Source organism: Sturnira hondurensis, unplaced genomic scaffold (assembly GCF_014824575.4).
Source record: "Sturnira hondurensis isolate 20B ecotype Veracruz unplaced genomic scaffold, ASM1482457v3 Scaffold0024822, whole genome shotgun sequence".
NCBI lineage: Eukaryota > Metazoa > Chordata > Mammalia > Chiroptera > Phyllostomidae > Sturnira > Sturnira hondurensis.
In genome coordinates, this window is record NW_028097453.1 from 5305120 (window position 1) to 5323887 (window position 18768).

Sequence of the window (18768 nt, forward strand, 5' to 3'; positions counted from 1 at the left end):
AACTCCGGCAGGCATTTCCTCAGCCTCCAAGATCCCAGCGTCAAGGGAGGCACATGTCAGCCCTGGCAGTGCAGCCATCCTCAGCGTGAGGACTGGGATCTACTCCAGTGCCACTTGTCACCTCTCCGCAGAAACACCCCTCAGGGTGACTGCCAGAGAACGAATACATGGCCACGGAGGCCTTGAGACGCCAGGTCATCTGCAATTTCTAAACAGGCAAAGGTTTTAGGGAACAAGTGAGAAGTGGCATTGCTTGCTAGTAATGTTTGGAATTGTGGTTGAGGATAACATTAAAATTCAGCACAATGACTAGTATAGAATTAAGGGAAAAGGGAAAGATGGGTTGCTATGAAATTTGAAATCTGATACCCAAAGTGGGTGGGAGGATAGAGACAATATAAGGAAGGTTAACTATAGGGTGGTCGAGACGTTTAACAGGTGCTGGATGCAGGTGTGCCGGCGTGGCCCCACAGCCGCTCTGCTGCCCAGGGCAGCGCAACCCTGCACGCTGCGTGGAAGAGTGGGAAGGAAGATCACAGACACCCGTGAGCCTATCATCTTAAATACGCATTATCGTTATTTTAGTGTATTCACGCTGTTATTTTTCCTATGCGTCTGCTTTTAATGTCTTTGTTGGACTTTTAAAAATTATAAGAGCAATATTTATGCATTTTAGAAATTAAAACTATATCCATCTTCCAACCCAACCTCTCAGGGGTATATAAATATATATAAATATATAGTCTTCCAAAAAATGGTTTGCTGAGGTTAAAATATTTTTCATGTGACTATAATTATAATAAGTACGCAATTTTGTTAACTTTATATAAACCATTATTATTTCTTTGATCTCCTTGGATTAATAACAATTAATGTCATTTTTTAAAATCCTCACTCAAGGATATGTTTCCTGATTTTAGAGAGGACGGGGGAATGAGAGAGAGAGAGAGAGAGAGAGACATTGATCAGCTGTCTCCTGTATGTGCCCCAGCCAGGGATTAAACCCACAACCTAGGTATGTGCTCTGACCAGGGACCGAACTCATAAAATTTGTTGTACAGGATGACCTTCTGATCAACTGAGCCACCGAGCCAGGGCAACAATTAATGTCATTCTAACTTAGGTTTTAGTTTAATTTCCATACAAACCTTTAAAGGAAAAAGCCTTTCATGACCATTTAAAAAGAGGAAGATGATGGCTAATAAGCACATGAAAAGGAGCTCAACATCAGTAGTCATTAGGAAATATGAATTAAAACCACAGGAGATACCACTTCATACCCACTAGAATGACAATAATAAAAAAAGACAGTAATAAGTGTTGCTGAGAAGGTGGACATCCAGGAAACTTCATCCATTGGTGGTGGGAATATAAAATGGCACAGCCACGTTGAGAAACAGTTTGGCAATTTCTAAAATAGTTAAACATAAGCCAACCATATGGCCAGCAATACTCCTAGGTATCCACCGAAGAGGAATGAATACAAATGTCCATATAAAGATGTGTACATTAGTGTTCAGAGTGACATTATTCCTAATAACCCCAGAGGGAAAACAACCCAAACATTCATCAGCTGGCGAGTGAATACAATGGAATACTATTTAGCAACAAAAAGGAGTAAAATGCAGATACATCTTTTTTTTTTAGATAAAAAAAAATTTTATCTTTAGAGGGGGAGGGAAGGAGAGAGGGAGAGAAATATCAATGTATGGTTGCCTCTCATGGGTTGCCTGCAGGGAACTGGCCTGCAACCCAGGCATGTGCCCTGACTGGGAATCGAACCTCAATCGTCTGGTTCGCAGGCCCGCGCTCAATCCACTGAGCTACACCAGCCAGGGCCAGATACATCTTATAAAACATGAATGAACCTTGAAAGCGTCATGCCAAGTGAAAGAAAATCGAGGCAGTACACTACAAATTATATGATTCCATTCATTTGAAGTGTTCGGAAAAGGTAAATTTCTGAAGACAGAAAGCAGATCCGCAGTTGCCTTGTGCGGAGACTGTTATTAGGGATACAGTTTTAACACCACTGAAATGTGGAACCTAATGCTACCACGAAGTATTGGTGCAACAAAAGAAGTTCAGAATCTCTTGTTTTCAAATTATAACCCGATTTCTTCGCACTCTAACATTGTCCTGTCGGTGCCTGTGTTAGAGGACAAGTTTAAAATGGTTGGTTTTTTTAAAGGTACACAATAAAATGAAATTGAATTACCATTACACGCCGTTAGGCAAAAAATTAAAAATAAAACCACCGAAGGGGAAGGCCTCCAATTTGACTTTTATGTTAATGTGCTGCCACCTAGTGGTCATTTATAAAATGGCAGGACTTTGTTTTGTCCTGGATTTGGTGAGCCTTGTCTGTGTACCACAATGATCTGAATGCTTGGCTATGGGTAAGTGAACTATCTGAGGGAATCGTTGAATAACTTATGCATCATAAAACTACTATAGTGGTAACAATTGCATCGGGAATCTCGAAATATGGCTTCCAGTCTCCGGTGTGGGCTCTGTGACTTTGAGCCAGGAAAGATTGATCTACCTGATTCCAAAGTCCAAGGAGAGGCTCTGGAAGGTAGTGATCAGGAGAGGGGCCTAAGGACTCTAAACTCTGGGAACTTACGCTTTAACATGGGGATAAAAGAATACCCACTTCCTGGTAGTTGTGAGAGTTAAGAATGCATATAAAAGTACTTAGAATACACCTCAGAAAAAAACTATAATGATGTTTTCCTACAGTAACAATATACATCATGGGAAGAAACTCTTTATTATTTAAAATTAGTTACTCACAACTCCCGGTCAACATGGAGGCATAGGTAAACATGGCTCACCTCCTCCCACAACCATGTTAAATTACAAATACACTATAGAACAACCGTCACTAACAACCATTAGTAATCGAGTTGAACAGAAGTCTGACAACTACAGAATTAAAGAAATCACATCCATTCAGACTGGTAGGAAGAGATGTCGAATGCGCTGGTCCCACATCCATATTTTTTGGATAAAAATTCGGGATGCAGTCCTGGCTGGTGTAGCTCAGTGAATTGAGCACAGGCCTGTGGAGCAAAGGGTTGCCAGTTCGATTCCCAGTCAGGGCACATGCCCGGATTGCAGACACATGAGAAGCAACCACACATTAATGTTTCTCTCTCACTCTTTTTCCTTCCCTTCCCCCCTCTCTAAAACAATAAATAGTAAATAAAATATTTTTTAAAAATTCGGATGCATACGTCGAAACTGAGGAGTCCCAGCCCCACACCAGGGCCCCATGCCAGGGTTCCAGTGCCAGGAAGATAAGTCCCCATAACTTCTGGCTGCAAAAGCCAGCAGTGACTGAGTCAGCGGAAGAAACTTCTGGAGCCCCAAGCAGTTACTGTTAAGAAACCCACACACTTTCTTACTCAGTCTCACTCCCTCTGAACTCCAGCATCAGAATAGCAGCTTGAAAGGCACCGTGGCAATGCAGGGAGGAACTGAAGTATCTGGCACCAAGGTGAGAGCTGCGGGACAGCTTTCTCCCAGACAGAAAGGCAGAGGCCACTGTCCCTTTTCTGAACCTTCCTCCCGCCCCCACAGAGCCACAGAGCTGGCAAGCAAGTGCCATATCTGAGACTCCATCAACTTGGCTAACACTGTTTGTCCCACCCTGGAGATGCCCTGAGACTGTCGCACCCGACTTACAGGCCCACCCACAGTTAACAGAGACTTTTCCATATGAATGGCTGGTCTTGGCTCATGCTTCACAACTTCCTAAATCCTCTCAAACAAGCAAAGCTGGCCTCAGTGATCCCCAGCCCTCATACCTCTTGTTAAATGACCCCAGGCCTGGCACTAGAGGCAGCCAGCCTAGCTTTACAGTTTGGCTTTGCCTGGGAATCTCCAAACCCAGCACAAGTAGCAGCCATCCCAGATTGCTTTATAGTTCAGGCAGGGCGGCCCTGGGAAAAACACAGGTGCAGACCTTGACCTGCACCACCTGGGAAACCCCAGTGCCTGTGCACCCAGTGGACAGCTATAGACCACGTCGGAGCACCACCACCCTGCCCCTGCATGGTTGATCCTCCACGGAGGGAGGAAGTTGTTGATCAGTGGTTACAGCCGGTCCTTGCAGCTGACTGGCCTGGGTAAACCCCTCCCATTGACCTGCCAACAGCAACCGAGTCTCAACTACAAGAGGAGAGGTACTCAGCCTACATGAAAGGCGCACCTCAAGTACCCAGCTTGGGTGATAGGGGAGGCTGGGCCACTGGACCCCACAGGACACCGACTACATTAGGGAATGCTACCAAGACAGGGAATCATACCAACTCTACCTAACACATAGAAACAAATACTGGGAGTCTGTCAAAATGAGGAGACAAAGAAACATGGCCCAAATGAAAAAACAGGTCACAACTCCTGAAAAAGAACTAAACAAAACGGAGATAAGCAATCTACCAGATGGAGAGTTCAAAATACTGGTTATAAGGATGCTCCAGGAACTTAGTGAGGACCTCAGCAGCATAAAAAAGATCCAGTTAGAAATGATGGATACACTAATTGAAATAAAGAACAATTTACAGGAAAACAACAGTAAAATGGATGAAGCCAAGAATCAAATCAATGATGTTGAACATAGGAAGCAAAAAACAACCAATCAGAAGAGTCCTGCCTGGTGTGGCTCAGTGAATTGAGTGCTGGCCAGTGAACCAAAGGGTTGCCAGTTTAATTCCCAGTCAGGGCACATGCCTGGGTTGTGGGCCACACACCCAGTAGGGGGTGCTCGAGAGGCAACCACACATTGATGTTTCTCTCTCTTTCTCCCTCCTTTACCCTCTCTCTAGGAATAAATGAATAAAATCTCTCTCTCTCTCTCTCTCTCTCTCTCTCTATATATATATATATATATATATATATATATATATATATATCAGCAAGAAGAAAAAAGAATCCAAAAAATCAAGGATAGTGTAAGCAGCTTGTGGGACAACTTCAAGGATTCCAACATTTGAATTATAGGAGTACCAGAAGAAGAAAAGAAAGAGCAAAAAATTAGAAATCTATTTTAAAAAATAGTGAAAGAAAACTTCCCTAATTTGATGAAGGAAATAGACATTCAAGTCCAGGAAGCACAGAGAGTCCCAAACAAGATGGATGCAAAGAGGCCCACTCCACATCAGAATTAAAATGCCAAAGGTTAAAGATAAAGAGAGAATCTTAAAAGCAGCAAGAGAAAAGAAGTTAGTTACCTACAGGGGAGTTCCCATAACTCATCTGATTTCTCAAAGGAAACTTGCAGACTAGAAGGGATTGACAAGAAATATTCAAAGTCATGAAAAGCAGAGACCTACAGTCAAGCTTTCTCTACCCAGCAAAGACATCATTGAGAATCAAAGGGCAGATAAAGAGCTTCCAAGACAAGAAAAAACTAAAGGAGTTCATCATCACTAAACCATTATTATGTGAAATGTTAAAGGGGCTTATGTAAGAAAAAGACCAAAGCTATGAACAATAAAATGGCAATAAATACATATCTATCAACAATTGAATCTAGCAAACAAACTAAGAAAAAAAGAACAGAGACAGAACCATGGATGGAGAGAGCAGATGGTTGCCAGATGGGAAGGGGTTGGGAGGGAATGGATTAAGAAGTAGAAATAGGCAGTTACAGAATAAACCTGGGCATATAAAGTACAGCATAGGAAGTGGAATAACCCCAAAACTTATACACATGACCATGGACATGAACCATGGTGTGGGGATTGCCCAAGGGACTGCGGGATTCTGGGTGGAGGGGTCAAAGGGGGAAAAAATTGGGACAACTATAATAGCATAAGGAATAAAATATAATTAGTTACCCTTCTCCACCTCGTCCCAAAACAATGAGCAAAACCCAGAGGGATATAAATTTATAAAATACTTAGGTTACCAATTAATTGGATAAACACACTTGAATAATTCAATCTTTAAAACAAAGAGTACGGGGAAAGGTTACATAAAAGTTAGAATTTTACAAATAACTTGGAACTTGGCACCGCTGATTGTTTTTAAACAATACAGGTAACAGTAGGGATGTCAAGGGGTGACTGTTCTAGTTGAGCCTCTCACCATTGGTACCTTCTAGATGTCTGACATGTTTATACTAGGTCTGTCCGGAATGTATCCAGCCATGTGCTATGAAAAAGAGAAATTTGCTGAAGAAGATGCAAGATAAAAGAAACATTGTACATGGGACAGTGATGCCTCTCTCCTCTTTAAAGTAGGCACGTTGGGACCGCACACAGTTCCAATTGCCATCAGCTGCCCCATTGTATTTTCCTGAATTGCATCTATAGCATGAAATGTCTTCTCTTTTGAAGGTGCTTTTTAAAAACTTTATCTTTTTAATTTATTTTTAAAATTATTTTATTGTTGTTCAATTACAGTTGTCTGTATTTTCTCCCCACCACTCTCCCCTACCGGCTCCAGACCCACCTCCCCCCCTTGTGAAGGTGATTTTAGTTTTGGGAAAAACTAGATGTTGCAGGGTGCCAAATCTGGGCTGTAGGGGACCTGAGTCACCTGGTGATTGGATGTTTCACACAAAAACTCTGCATGAGACGCGATGCATGAGCCAGTGTGTTGTGTTGATGAAGCTGCCAGTCACCAGTTACCCTTGGCTGCAGCCTTCTGAGTCATCTGAGTAGATTCCACAGAGGAATGTTCCAGCTTAATGCACAATCTGATGCAGGTTCATTGCTCTACTGGCTGAGTCATTTTGAATGTGATGGCCACACAGTACACGTGCTCAGTCAATGGCATCTACTGCCTCCAATGACTAGTACAGTGAAGTCATCATTGTTCACACACGAGCATTCCAATCTATTCTCTCGGCTGCCAGGTTACATCGATGTTGTGCAAACCATTCTCATATACTAGCAATGGCTCGAATTTTTCCAGACAGACCTCATATATGCCAGCCAGCACAATGCTGACCAAAGGAAATATAGTTCTTTCATTTTCCCAAGAATTAAAATGAGTGTATTTGGCCCTGGCTGGTGTGGCTCAGTGGATTGAGCATTGGCCTGCAAACCGAAGGGTCGCCTGTTTGATTCCCAGTCAGTGCACATGCCTGGGATCAGAGCAGGCCAGGTCCCTACTAAGTGGCATGAGAGAGGCAGCCACACACTGATGTTTCTCTCCCTCTTTCTCCCTCCCTTCTCCTTCTCTCTAAAAATAAATAAATAAAATGTTTAAAAATAAAATGAGTGTATTTGAACCGCTCTGGATTTCATTTTACAGGATGGAGAACCAGTCTACTTAAAAAGCTACGTCGTCCGAAACGGGAGACTTTCTGCTATTGTACTTCTTGATTGTTTCTTTCCTTAGGATGTCAAGATAATTTAGGTAATCAGTCATAGCTGTTATTTTCCACAAAGACGTTTTCACATTGCTTATACCTTGTATCTTTTGTTTCTTTGTTCTGTACATCTTTCATTGAGGGATCATTTAGATACCATAGCATTCACCTATCTGAAGTGTACAGTTCTGAGTTTAAGTAAATTTATATAGTTGTGTAGCTATTACCGCAGTCCAAGTTTAGAACAAACCCATCACATACTTTGCATCTGACCAGCCCCATAGGGGAAGAATTTATTGTGTCATTAACCTGTGTATTTGAACCATGAAGCTCCAGGACCTGGCCTAGGCATTCATTTTGAATAAACCATGCTCTAAACTAAAACCAACACAGACTCTGAATTTGACCCAAAATAGAGGTCCATAAGGCACATTCTCCAATGGCCTCTCTACAGGTCTGCAGGCAATTAAAGGATATAAGTTAAAAATATGAACAAAGAATTAAAGTTAATACACATACCCTAATTTATGTGTATATTGTACAATTCGTTATAGTTCATGCTGATATTTTAGGGCTACCTTCCACCCAGACAAACTTGTTTATTCACTCTTATGACTGTGATTAGGTGAGACAAGCTGTCCAGAGCCTCAACACTCTGATCTAGCATATCACAGATTTATGAAAGAAATATCCCCCCTTTCTGGGGTCTGGCTGTGCCCATTGTCATGGGGTTAGGCTGGGATTCTTGTGGAGGAAGAGCTTCTTCCTGAACGGGATATTTGAAGAGGCCCCAAGTTTGTCTTGTTTCAAAAAGATTATTCAACAAATAATTAAATTACCATGCTTCTCTTCCTGCAAATCCAGTATTCATGGTCTGCTCCTCCCAATATAATGTTTATTAAGTATGTACTTAAAAATCTCTCAGTGCAAGAATTATAATTTGGGAAAAATGAAAATGCCTCTATTTATCTATTTGTTGTTGGTTTTGCTTTTTGTTTTGCTCCTGTCTTATCTCTAAGTTTATCTATAGATGTTTCAGAGGACTAGTTGTATATAAACTAACTCCACTTTGGTTTCAGGCACATCTTTATCTAGCCCCATAGAGTTTACTGTTAACGCCACTATTTTATATTGATATTTGTGTTCATTCTCTACCAAATATTGAGTATGACATTTACATTTATCATATAGCCCAAATTTCCTAGACGTGACAGATTTTTTGCCCCACTGTCCCCCCCCTCAGTACAGTAGCCACACCATATGTGTGGCTATATAGTCCTCAATAGCTATAACACAAAGTCATCTCCATTGCAATAAGTCTGATTTCTATTCCTCCCTTTTTATTAACTAATAGATTTGATTACGATTTCAAATACAGTCCCCTTTTATTTAATTTCACTCTTGATTTTTGATACTACCAAAGCATCACTAGTAGGAAAGATTTGACAAACAAAAAGTGCAAAGTAAAATTTCGCATCATCAAAGATAATCTCAGGGCTCCTACACTACGGGTGTCTAGAAATATTCCCTACACGCTGGAGGCAACTGCGCGGTCCCCTGGGCACCTGTCGGAAGATCGCCCATTCACGGATTCTAGAACCTTGGGTGAGGCACTGAAACCTTTATGAATCTCGGGGTTCCTCCATAAAATGCTGCCCATCTCACCAGTTTGTGGAGTGTACAGAAGTGTATTTAAGCGCTACGCAAATTTAAAGGATTGTTGTGGGGCCCTTTATGCCTGCTCTGTGACTTGTCAGTTCACCAGGCAACTTTAAAGGGCGCCCGCATCACCTCTCTCCCGCACCCCATTTTGCCTCCGTCGCTCCTGCACCCGCAAATTCTGCGGCTCCTCCAGCTATGGCCGCTTCTCCAGACTTCTCCCCAGTGACCGTGAATGAGCACAGCGTCAGAGCGCCCACGAGCGCCGGGCCCCGGCGCGGGAGTGACTGGGAAGCTCGAGGAGTTCTCGGCCACCGGGAGGAGCGAGCCTTCTTTGTTGCACTCCTCGCTGCAGCTTGTAGTAAGCCCGTGTTTCCTCTAGGGCCGCCACCGGGTCTTAAATGGGAATCGGACTCACCCAGGTCCTACTCCCACGGGCCCGGTTCTCCCAGGAGGCCCAAACAACCTCCAGGCCTCCCTCCGCCTTCAGCCACGCCCCCCTGCCCCCCTGTATCCCACGCCTCTTAGCTTATTTAATTTCGGCGCGGCAAGCCTGAGAATGGCTATGATTGGTTGGAGGTGAGCGAACCTCCCGTATGACTGGCTGATAATAGCTAGAGGGTGGGGTTAAGGATGTCAGGTGGTCCTGCAAGACGGAAGCCAGTGTTGGCACAGGAAGTCGGGACAGAGGCGAGAAAGAAGGCAATGGAATTGGTTAGGTGTCCCGAGCACGGTGAGGGGCTAGGGTCCTAGGGTCTGTTGGGGGTCTGTCCATCTCCCGCGGCATAATTGTGGTCGACCTTCTCTCCTCAGGGAACTTATGCTTTCTGAAGACCGGCGTCCACGAGGGCCCGAATAAAGGAAAAAGCTTCTACGTGTGCCGGGCGGAGGCTTGCAACTTCGTGCGGGCCACTGAGTAGGTCTCGAGCTGGGCACGACTCCCGGCGACTGCGCGGGGCCTCCTGGGAGGAGCCGCCGGCTCTCCGCACCCGGCGTCACTGGGCCTAGGAGAGGTGGGGCCTTTGGTCTGGGGAGCCAGGGCCCTTCGAGTAGTCGGTAATCCTAGGACGAGGTCGAGTAGTCGGTAATCCTAGGACGAGGTCGCGTCTTCAGGAGACGCTTTGCTCCTGCTTGCTGTGTGTCCTGAGGCTGGTTACTTACCGTCTCTGGACCGCAGAGAGCTGTGTAATGGAGGGTAGGCAGTATCGGATCCCTCTGGTCCTTTCTGGCTTTTGGTTTCTATTTACTCGTCAGGCCTAGGTATCTTCGACGCGGACATTTCCCCGCTTCCGTCCTTCCCACCCCATTTAAGCGAGGACCTCTTTACGGGCGTAGTAGAAAATCGTTGGTCCTCGCTTTGCACTAGTTTTAGGCCCAACTGGTTTTTTAATGTTTAAGGTTGGAACACTCCGATGACCCCGTCTAAAAATAGGATTTAAGTGGTGAGAATGAAAATCCAAAGGAACAGATTACTCTAGGAATTAACGCTGAAAGAAAATCAGATACTTGATTTTACAACATTGAAAGCTGAGACCCAGAAATATTGAGCCTCTTCTTTAAAGTGAGAAAAGTTAATACTGTTATCAAAGGGTTAATGTTTTCTCAGTGCCAGCACAGTCTCTAATGAACTTGAAGACGCTCACATCATTGAACATTCTTTCCTGCTCTGTGCTGAACTTGGTAGAGAAAAATAAGTTACCTCCAGATCATGTAAAGCACACTGTACTGGATATCAGCTAGAAAATAAACTTCTTAAAACATGTATATCAACTTTTCCTAACACTTTTTAAATTTGAAGATTATGGGAATCCACTTAAATTCAATACAAAATGATTTTTGAGTAAAACTGCCAAATCTTAAGATAGAAGGGACCAACCCAAAATAAGCTATCAGCAGCATGCTATGTCAGAGTTTACTATTTCTAATTTCTATACTGAACTCCTTAGGTTCTGTATCTAGTTTCGTGAAACACAAAAGCATGTTCATATTAGTAGGAAATAAGCATTAACGGTAGCGTAAGACCCAGTTTTACATTAAAGGAGCATACTCTTATACAGAGTGCCATTTATACAAACGTTCTGCTATACACACTGGTACAATAATATTTGACTTCAAGACAGTGATTTAAGTAAACTTGCTCAATTTGAGATACATCTGGTAACTAGAATATAAGCAAAGTAAAGAACCATAGGTCATGGGAGAGTAAAATATGACAATACTTAAACCTATTTCCCCTCAAATGTTAAATAAATTGTCATAATAAGCTGGAGGAGAGGAGTTAAATTTATGCCAAGTGTGAACACACGGGCGTGTTGCTAGAGTGGGCGGCATGTGAACACACTGACAGCAGACAGATCATTAAAGGGAATGGGGCCCTGGCTGGTGTGGCTCAGTGGATTGAGCGCTGGCCTGTGAAGCAAAGGGTCGCCAGTTCGGTTCCCAGTCGGGGCACATGCCTGGGTTGTAGGCCAGGTTCCCAGTGGGGGACCCATGAGAGGCAACCACACATTGATGTTTCTCTCCTACTCTTTCTCCTTCCTGCCCCCTCTCTCTGAAAATAAATAAATAAAATATTTTTTTAAAAGGAGGGGAACAGGGATGGAAGAAAGAGACTGATGAAGCTTAGCAGCCAGTCTTACATACTTCAGGCATTCCTGGAGTCTCAATGTAAGGTCTTCACCACAGTGTAGTTTCAAACTTTTGAGTCATCAGGAAAAAGTTCTTTATGGTCATTCATGATTGGGGGAGTGGGAGACATGCAAGCTGTGGACCCTTTCCCCAGAGGGGTGTGCAGAGACCTAAATGCCTATGAGATTGACTGACAGACCCCCTGGAGGTCATGCGTGGGCTCTGACATTCAAAACCCCTAGTCTGGATTTCATTCTAAGGCATTGATTCTTTTTCTCCTAAAACAAAATTTCAATTTTTTTTCCCTCTAGCATTCCCGTTTCTCATTGTTTATTGCATGAGGGCTTTGTGGTGGAGCTTCAGGGCTTACTTGCGCCAAAGGACACGAAAGACTATAGGTAAGTATTCAAAGGGTCGTCTAAGTGTGTTGGCTTTTTTTTACCTTGCCTGGAAGAATTAGAGCCATGCATGTTCTCCAGTGGACTACACTTTATTGACCATTCATTAAAAAACAACAACAGTATTTCTGCATTTATTGAATATCTTCTGATTCGCACTTTCTCACTGCTGAGCAAAATTTCAGCGTTAAACTGCTCCACCTTTGTGCTCTTCAGCTCTCACGTAGACAGTAACGCCAGCCTGCCCATGGTCATTAACTCGCAGTAACTTGTCAACACTCATTCTGGTAGTCGGAGGAGGTACTGTGTGAAAAGGTCTAACATAGGTTAAGTACTCAGTAAGTGTTCGTTGCCTTTTTTATGGGAATTCAGAGGAAGGGCAGGCAAGTCTATAAAGATGACATGGTATTTCTTATGAGTATTGAAAGATAAGTAGGATTCACAAGGAAGGGATCATATTGAGCCGATTCATACCCTGCGTTAGGGTACTGCAGCATGAAGTAACGGAATTTCAAGCATTTGGTTCAGAGATAGTTCAGCTTCTGTCTGAGGAGAGATTTCAGGAGGCTGGCCGGGAAGGCAGGGGCCAGTGTGATGGTCTTTATATGATGTTCTATGCAGTTTGGAATCTATATATTCTAGATCGACCCCTTCCCTACACCCCCCAAAATAGAGGCATTCAAGTGCCATCGTCACAATTTTTACATAACTGAATACTTCCTGTTTTACCAATTTTCTTAATTGAGCTGTGCACACAGTAAGAAGCACAGCACTTAAGTGCTGGTTGAGTTCTGACAGATGTGTATACCCGTATGTACGACCGAGACCCCCATCAGAATACAGACTGTTTGTATTACCCCGCAAAGTGTCGTTGGACCCTGTCTGGTTAATGCCCTCATCCACCGCAGGCTGCTGTTTTGATTCATACTGTATGTATTCTTTTTTGGTCTGATTCTTTTATGTAACAATATCTGTGAAGTTCTCCATCTGGTTGTATGTATCAGTAATTCATTTGTTGTTGCTGAGTTGAATTCCATGTTTGAATTCCACAGTTTGTTTCATGTGCTCATTTGGCATCTCTGTATCTTCTTTGGTGAAGTATCTGTTTAAATCTTTTACCCATTTTTTATTGAAAGTTGTATTGAGATCATTGTAGATTCACATGCAGTTGTAAGAAATAATACAGAGAGATCCCCTGTAGACTTTACTTAATGGTAACATTTTGAAAAGTGAAGTATAATATCGCAACTAGAATACTGATACTGATACAATTCACTGATCTTTTTCGTAAAGATAGTTTTTTACTCATACTAAATGTATATACGTTTAGTTATATACAATTTTATCACATGTAGTTTCATGTATTCACCACCACAATCAAAATATCGAATAGTTTGGTTACCATAGGAACCTTCCCGTTACCCTCGTGTAACGGTACCCACCTCCCCTCCCGCTGCCCCATACTCCTGGCAACCCTGAAACTGATCTCCATTTTAAAAATGTTACCTAAGTGGAATCAGACAGTATGACTTTTGGGGATTTTTGCCTGTTTTAAAAATTGCAGTTCTTTTTGTTGTTACTGAGTTGGAGGAATTGTTTATACGTTCTCTGTACAAGTCCTTTGGCAGATACATGGATCATGAATATTTTCTCCCGTTTGTGGTTTTCATTTTCCTGTCTTTTGAAAGGCAGGCGTTTTTAAATTTTTATAAATTCAGTTCATTATATTTTTAATGGTTTCTGCTTTTTTTCTTCTCTATGAGAAATCTTTGCCTACCCAAGATTACAGATTTCTCCAGTGGTTTCTCGTAGAAGTTGTATAGTTCTTTGTTTATCTGTTGAGTCTCTATATGGCTGACCTCAAATTAACTTTGGGTATCTCATGAGATGAGAGTAGAAGTTTATTTTTCATGTAATATTAAATGACTGTTACTAATGGTTTCTGCACTGCTTTTTAAGATGCTTCTTTCCCCGTGGAAAGGCTTGTAAAAAAAAATTAGTTGATCACCAGGTAGGGCTCTGTTTCTGGACTTGCTAATCGTACAATCAGCTAAGATAGTGCCTCTTCCAACGTCATTTTTCAGGACTGGCTATTCTAGGTCCTTTGCTTTTCCGTATACAACACAGAATCGGCTTTTCTGACTGCCCCGGAAAGCTCTGTCGGGATTACACTGCATCTGTTTAGATCATTTTGGGAAGAACTGACATTAATATTGATCTTCTAGTTCCTGGGCGTGGTATATTTATTTATCACTTAAAATTTTTCTCTTAGTGCTGTTGAATAGTTTTCATTATGGAGTTCTGTGCCCTTTTTGTTAATTTTAATCCTCCATGTTTGTTGTTTTGATGCTGTTATAAATGGAATTTTTAAAAATTTCACTTTTCTTTTGTTTTCTGCTGGTAGAGAAGGGGTAGTAACCTAGCACAGGGAATCAGGGTGACCACCCGACACCTGAAGCTATTGGCATACTTACTACTGGGGGCTCTCTACCCTGCAGAAACACTGTCTTAGGCGGTGCATTTGAATAAGGAGGGAGAGTAAATTAGGAAGTGAAGACAGTGGAGGGAGGGAGACCACTGAAGGAACAGCCACCAAGAGTGCCGACTACACAGCTCACCCTCTTATTGCCGCAGCCTCTGCCTGGATAGGGATCAGTGTTCCTGCTTTACAGACTGTCGAGGAAACATTCCGAGCGGTTAGGAGAGGAACCTGAGCACCTTGGTTATGAAGTGGCGCTGCTGGGATTCAGACTTCCTGAGCGATGGGCTTGGATTGAGGCCGTGGCGGTGGTGTTTGGCGTATTGTCTGCTCAGTACGTGGTTGCTGAGTTGGGGTTTTTCGGTGACATACGTACCCTTAGGCAAGACAGGAAGGAAGGGGACGGCGGAAGAGGAGAGAGCTTAGGACTGACCAAGTCTTAGGTGCGTGCGAGACCGGCCGGAAGAGGGTGTGCGCAGCTCTGAAGGGCGGTCTAGGCGAAGTGTAGACTTTTGAGAACTTGTCATTAATATTTTTCACATGAGGTAGATGTAACTGAGAGGCGATCATTATTTTAAAATAGAAAAAATATATATGCATCGCCCAAATCTAGAACACTGTTATTCGAGCTTTAAAAAAGTTGTTTTAGGACAAATAAAATACAGTTCTATAACACACAACAAATTAAAAACCAAAAAACAACAACAAAAATGACACAGCCAGACGGGTGGAACAGGCTGGAAATGTAAGCCGAAACAGATAGATGCTGACTTCCTTTGCCAGAACCCCTGTACTCTGGAGAACGACCTCAGCGAATATAGCCTTTCCTTCCCCGGCACTGATTTTGTTTTCAAGAACTTAAGGCACTTCACATATCCTTGAATTAATGAACGCCATTATGTTTAAAGCTTAACCTGAATAGGAGATAGAGTAACGGAGAGGGAAGCCTGTTGAGGCTGGTGCTCCTTCTCCCCGTTGGAGGGTAGCTGCACTGGTGTGCAGTTCTCCAACTGAAACACCAGGTGGCACCCCTCACCAGCGTTGGACCGGCCCTCTGGGCTGGCCCTCTTGTGGGGGCAACAGAGGAAAAAAGTCACTCGGTAGAACCCGAGGGAAGAACTCTTACCTTGACACGAGTGATTTACCACATAAAAGTGGCGCGCTTTGGTTTGTAATGTGGGACCTTGTCATTGAGCTCCTAAGTGCACGTTCTCTTTGTTTTCCCTCCCCAGCCCCAGTCTTTTCACTTTTTTTTCTCAAGGATATGGGTCAAAATGGGTGGAAAAACTCTTTTACCTATAAACAGTAAAATAGGTTTTAGTTCTTTACCTAACTTGTTATAGCAGCATGCTCAAAATATTTTTAATGACACTCGTGTGGTTAGCGTTGGGGTAAAATTGGCATGACTATCTGGGCCCATGGCAGAGGCATTACAGTGTGAGTGGCGGACCTTGGCTCCCTTGAAGAAGCCCCATCAGTGAGGCCAGTACTGAGTAGGTGCAGTCCAGTATCACTCGCTTGCTGTACAATGGAAGTAGTTCGTATGTAAAGGCCCTTAGCCCTTTGTGATATGTGTAGCAATTACTTTCCCAGTTTGCTTTTGATCTTCGAATTTGCTTGTAGTACTTTCACCCTATGGAAGTTTAAAACTTACGTAGCCAAAACTACTGAATTATTTGTCTCTCAGCTGCAGGAGTTTATGTCTCTTGCTGAGAGAAGCCTTCACTTTAGAATGACAAAGATAGTCATCTGTTTTTTTCCTAGGATATTTACTGTTACATTTGTTACATTTCCTTTTTTTGTTGTTGTTGTTGTTTTCTTTTTTTCCCTTGTCACACCACCGATTGAAGTGAAACAGCACAACCTGCTGCCACTTCACCCAAAGTGGTGTTTCTACTTTGTCCGTTCTTGACGGCTCAGTGGGTCATTAGCGAAAGGCCCAACGAGTGCTTTTCAAAGGGGCACATTTCCGTTTTTGTTCCCTCTTGGATTTTAGTGTGAAAGCAGTGACCCCCCATCCCTAAGTGCCCTGTGACAGAACGGGGACGAGAATCAGGCGCAGGAAGGCACTGAGTGGGCCAGCCCTCTCTGCACGTGCCCAGGCGCTGACCCGGCCACATTCACGTGCCAGATGCTCCCGTGACCAGACCTGCAGTGAGGGACTCGGGCCAATGAAGGTCACTGGGAAAGTGGAGGATTCAGACTTGAACTGGGCCTTGAATGATATTTAAAATTTGAACAGAGAAAAGGACAAGGAAGTAAGTGTTCCTGGCTGTACACAGAAGTGTGGTTATAGGAATAAGCCCCTGTGGCGACGGGAGTGGACTAATGATTGCTGTTACTTACTAAGTTCTTGCTATACACGTGATGGTGCATTTAATCTTCACAGTGGCCAAATGAGGTAGGTAAGGGGTTTTCTTGTTTTTGTTTTTTTACCATTTTACACAAAAGTAAACTGTCACAGGGGCCAGTTAAATAAGGTGTCTTTGTTTTGGAGCTAATTGTGTGATAGGGCTGGGATTTGAACCAACAGTATGCTTGTGGAATCTGGAAGAATCCCGGCCTGGACCATGATGCTGGATTGGACAGGCAGCCTTTAGTAAGAAGGGAGGATTTGCCTTCTGACAAAGAAGACAGAATTGAAGAGGTCCGGCTTCCTCTAGCTGGTTTCTTCATCACTGTGGTTTGTAACCTGTGTCCTAGGAAATAATTGCTATACTGCAGAAATTACACTGTTCTTCGTAGTGGAATCAGTGTCTGCTTTCTCTGTGAGAATGCAGCTCTACTGCTTTCTTTGTTAATTTACAGTTTAATGCACATAGCAAGCTTTTTAACCTAAATAAAAACAAGCCACCCCAGAGCTGTCTTAATAACAATGTGAGATAAAGCGTTTCTAGCACTGTGCCTAGCACAGAGTTGCTCAGTATGCTGTGTTTCCTTCTTTCTCCAGTCTTTCTCATCTCCTGAAAGTCTACATGGCTTGGGCTTTAAAGTAGATACTATTTATGACCTATTCTTTCAGTAGAGATTTCAAGTGCTAAATACACTTTAAACAACAACAGCAATTTGTTCTTGATTTATTTTGATAAGTAGTAGTGCTCCTTCATAGTAGACAGTACTTTGAATTTTTATGTATTCAAAGCTCTTCAGGAATTTTATTATACGTGTTCAATGTTATATCCTGTTGTGGTGAGAAAAAGAGACCAATGCTTCTTTTTTGAAGTTGTGGACTTGAATGGGAAAGCTGTGAGTTTGTACAAGAGGGGCTGGATACTTTAACTATTTTCTTTTTAGTTTCATGTTCGTGGCACACTTGTCTGTCATGGGCTTTTCATCTTTGCTTACATGTCCAGGTAAAGTAAAGGCCTCGGGGGATCAAGATCTGCTCAGGATTCGTTTTCAGTCAGGACTCAGACTGTTAAGATTCATGTTGAATATCACAGGATTCGTTTAATAAGTTAGAAGAAGAGCAAGCAATTAAAGAGAAAAAAGGAATGTATGTAGGTAAAAGTTGAATTTAATAAATTAGAAAACAGTAAAAAGGGAATAAAATCTAGACTCTAAATGATCAAGGGAAACAGAGAAAGCACTAATACACACTATGAGAAGTAATTTCCCCTCCTGGTGTATTGAAACACATGTGAAATGATATGTGTGTAAGGTAATTTGTTGTGACATTGATTTTAAGAGTAAAGGATTGGAAACGACCAGTGTCCATCCAGAGGGCTCTGGTTAAATAAATGGTGGGACATCCACATAACAGCTGTGTATGAACCCGTGCAGCTGTGAAATATGTACGAGGGGGGCCCTAAAAAACCTGGAATTATCTTCTGGAGGGTGGGCCATTTGTATCACAAGCTTCCCTTGCTAGGTCAACACCAGTTTTTGACAAAAAAAAAATGCATAATTCCTGTGCCCCACCTTCCCTATTCCCCCAGTCTTGCTCCAGGGTGACTCTTTTTTGTTTCCCTGGATGAAAAAAAATCCTCAGAGGGAAACGTTTTGCTGCTATGGAAGAGTTAAAACAAAAAAATGACAGAAACACTAAAAGGCATCAAGAGCGATGTGTTCAAAAACTGTTTTTGAACAGTGGAAAAAAGTCTCGAAAAGTGTATTGCATCAAATGAAGAATACTTTGAATGCGACTGAAGTTTAAACATGTAAGAATAAATACACAGTTTTTTATAAATAAATTCTGGGTTTTGGGGGGTCTCCCCTTGTATATAAAATACGTGTAGGGTACGGTGAAAGGGGTGCTTTTCATTGCCATTTTATAG

At 42.7% G+C, this 18768-nt stretch overlaps 1 protein-coding gene and 1 non-coding gene across 2 annotated transcripts in view; one reads left to right on the top strand and one right to left on the bottom strand.

The window, feature by feature from the left end:
• The first annotated feature begins 9634 nt into the window (after nucleotides 1-9634).
• The window catches only part of TTF2 (transcription termination factor 2), a 34518-nt gene continuing 25384 nt past the window's right edge, over nucleotides 9635-18768 (top strand). The window contains exons 1-3 of the mRNA XM_037038862.1: nucleotides 9635-9719; nucleotides 9800-9902; nucleotides 11926-12012. Of these exons, the coding sequence (XP_036894757.1) occupies nucleotides 9692-9719; nucleotides 9800-9902; nucleotides 11926-12012 (218 nt within the window). The 5' untranslated portion in view covers nucleotides 9635-9691. The remainder of the gene's footprint in view (nucleotides 9720-9799; nucleotides 9903-11925; nucleotides 12013-18768) is intronic.
• LOC118982044 (small nucleolar RNA SNORA21) lies at nucleotides 16319-16453 on the bottom strand. Its single transcript, XR_005065465.1, has one exon. It is a non-coding gene; the product is annotated as a small nucleolar RNA SNORA21 (small nucleolar RNA).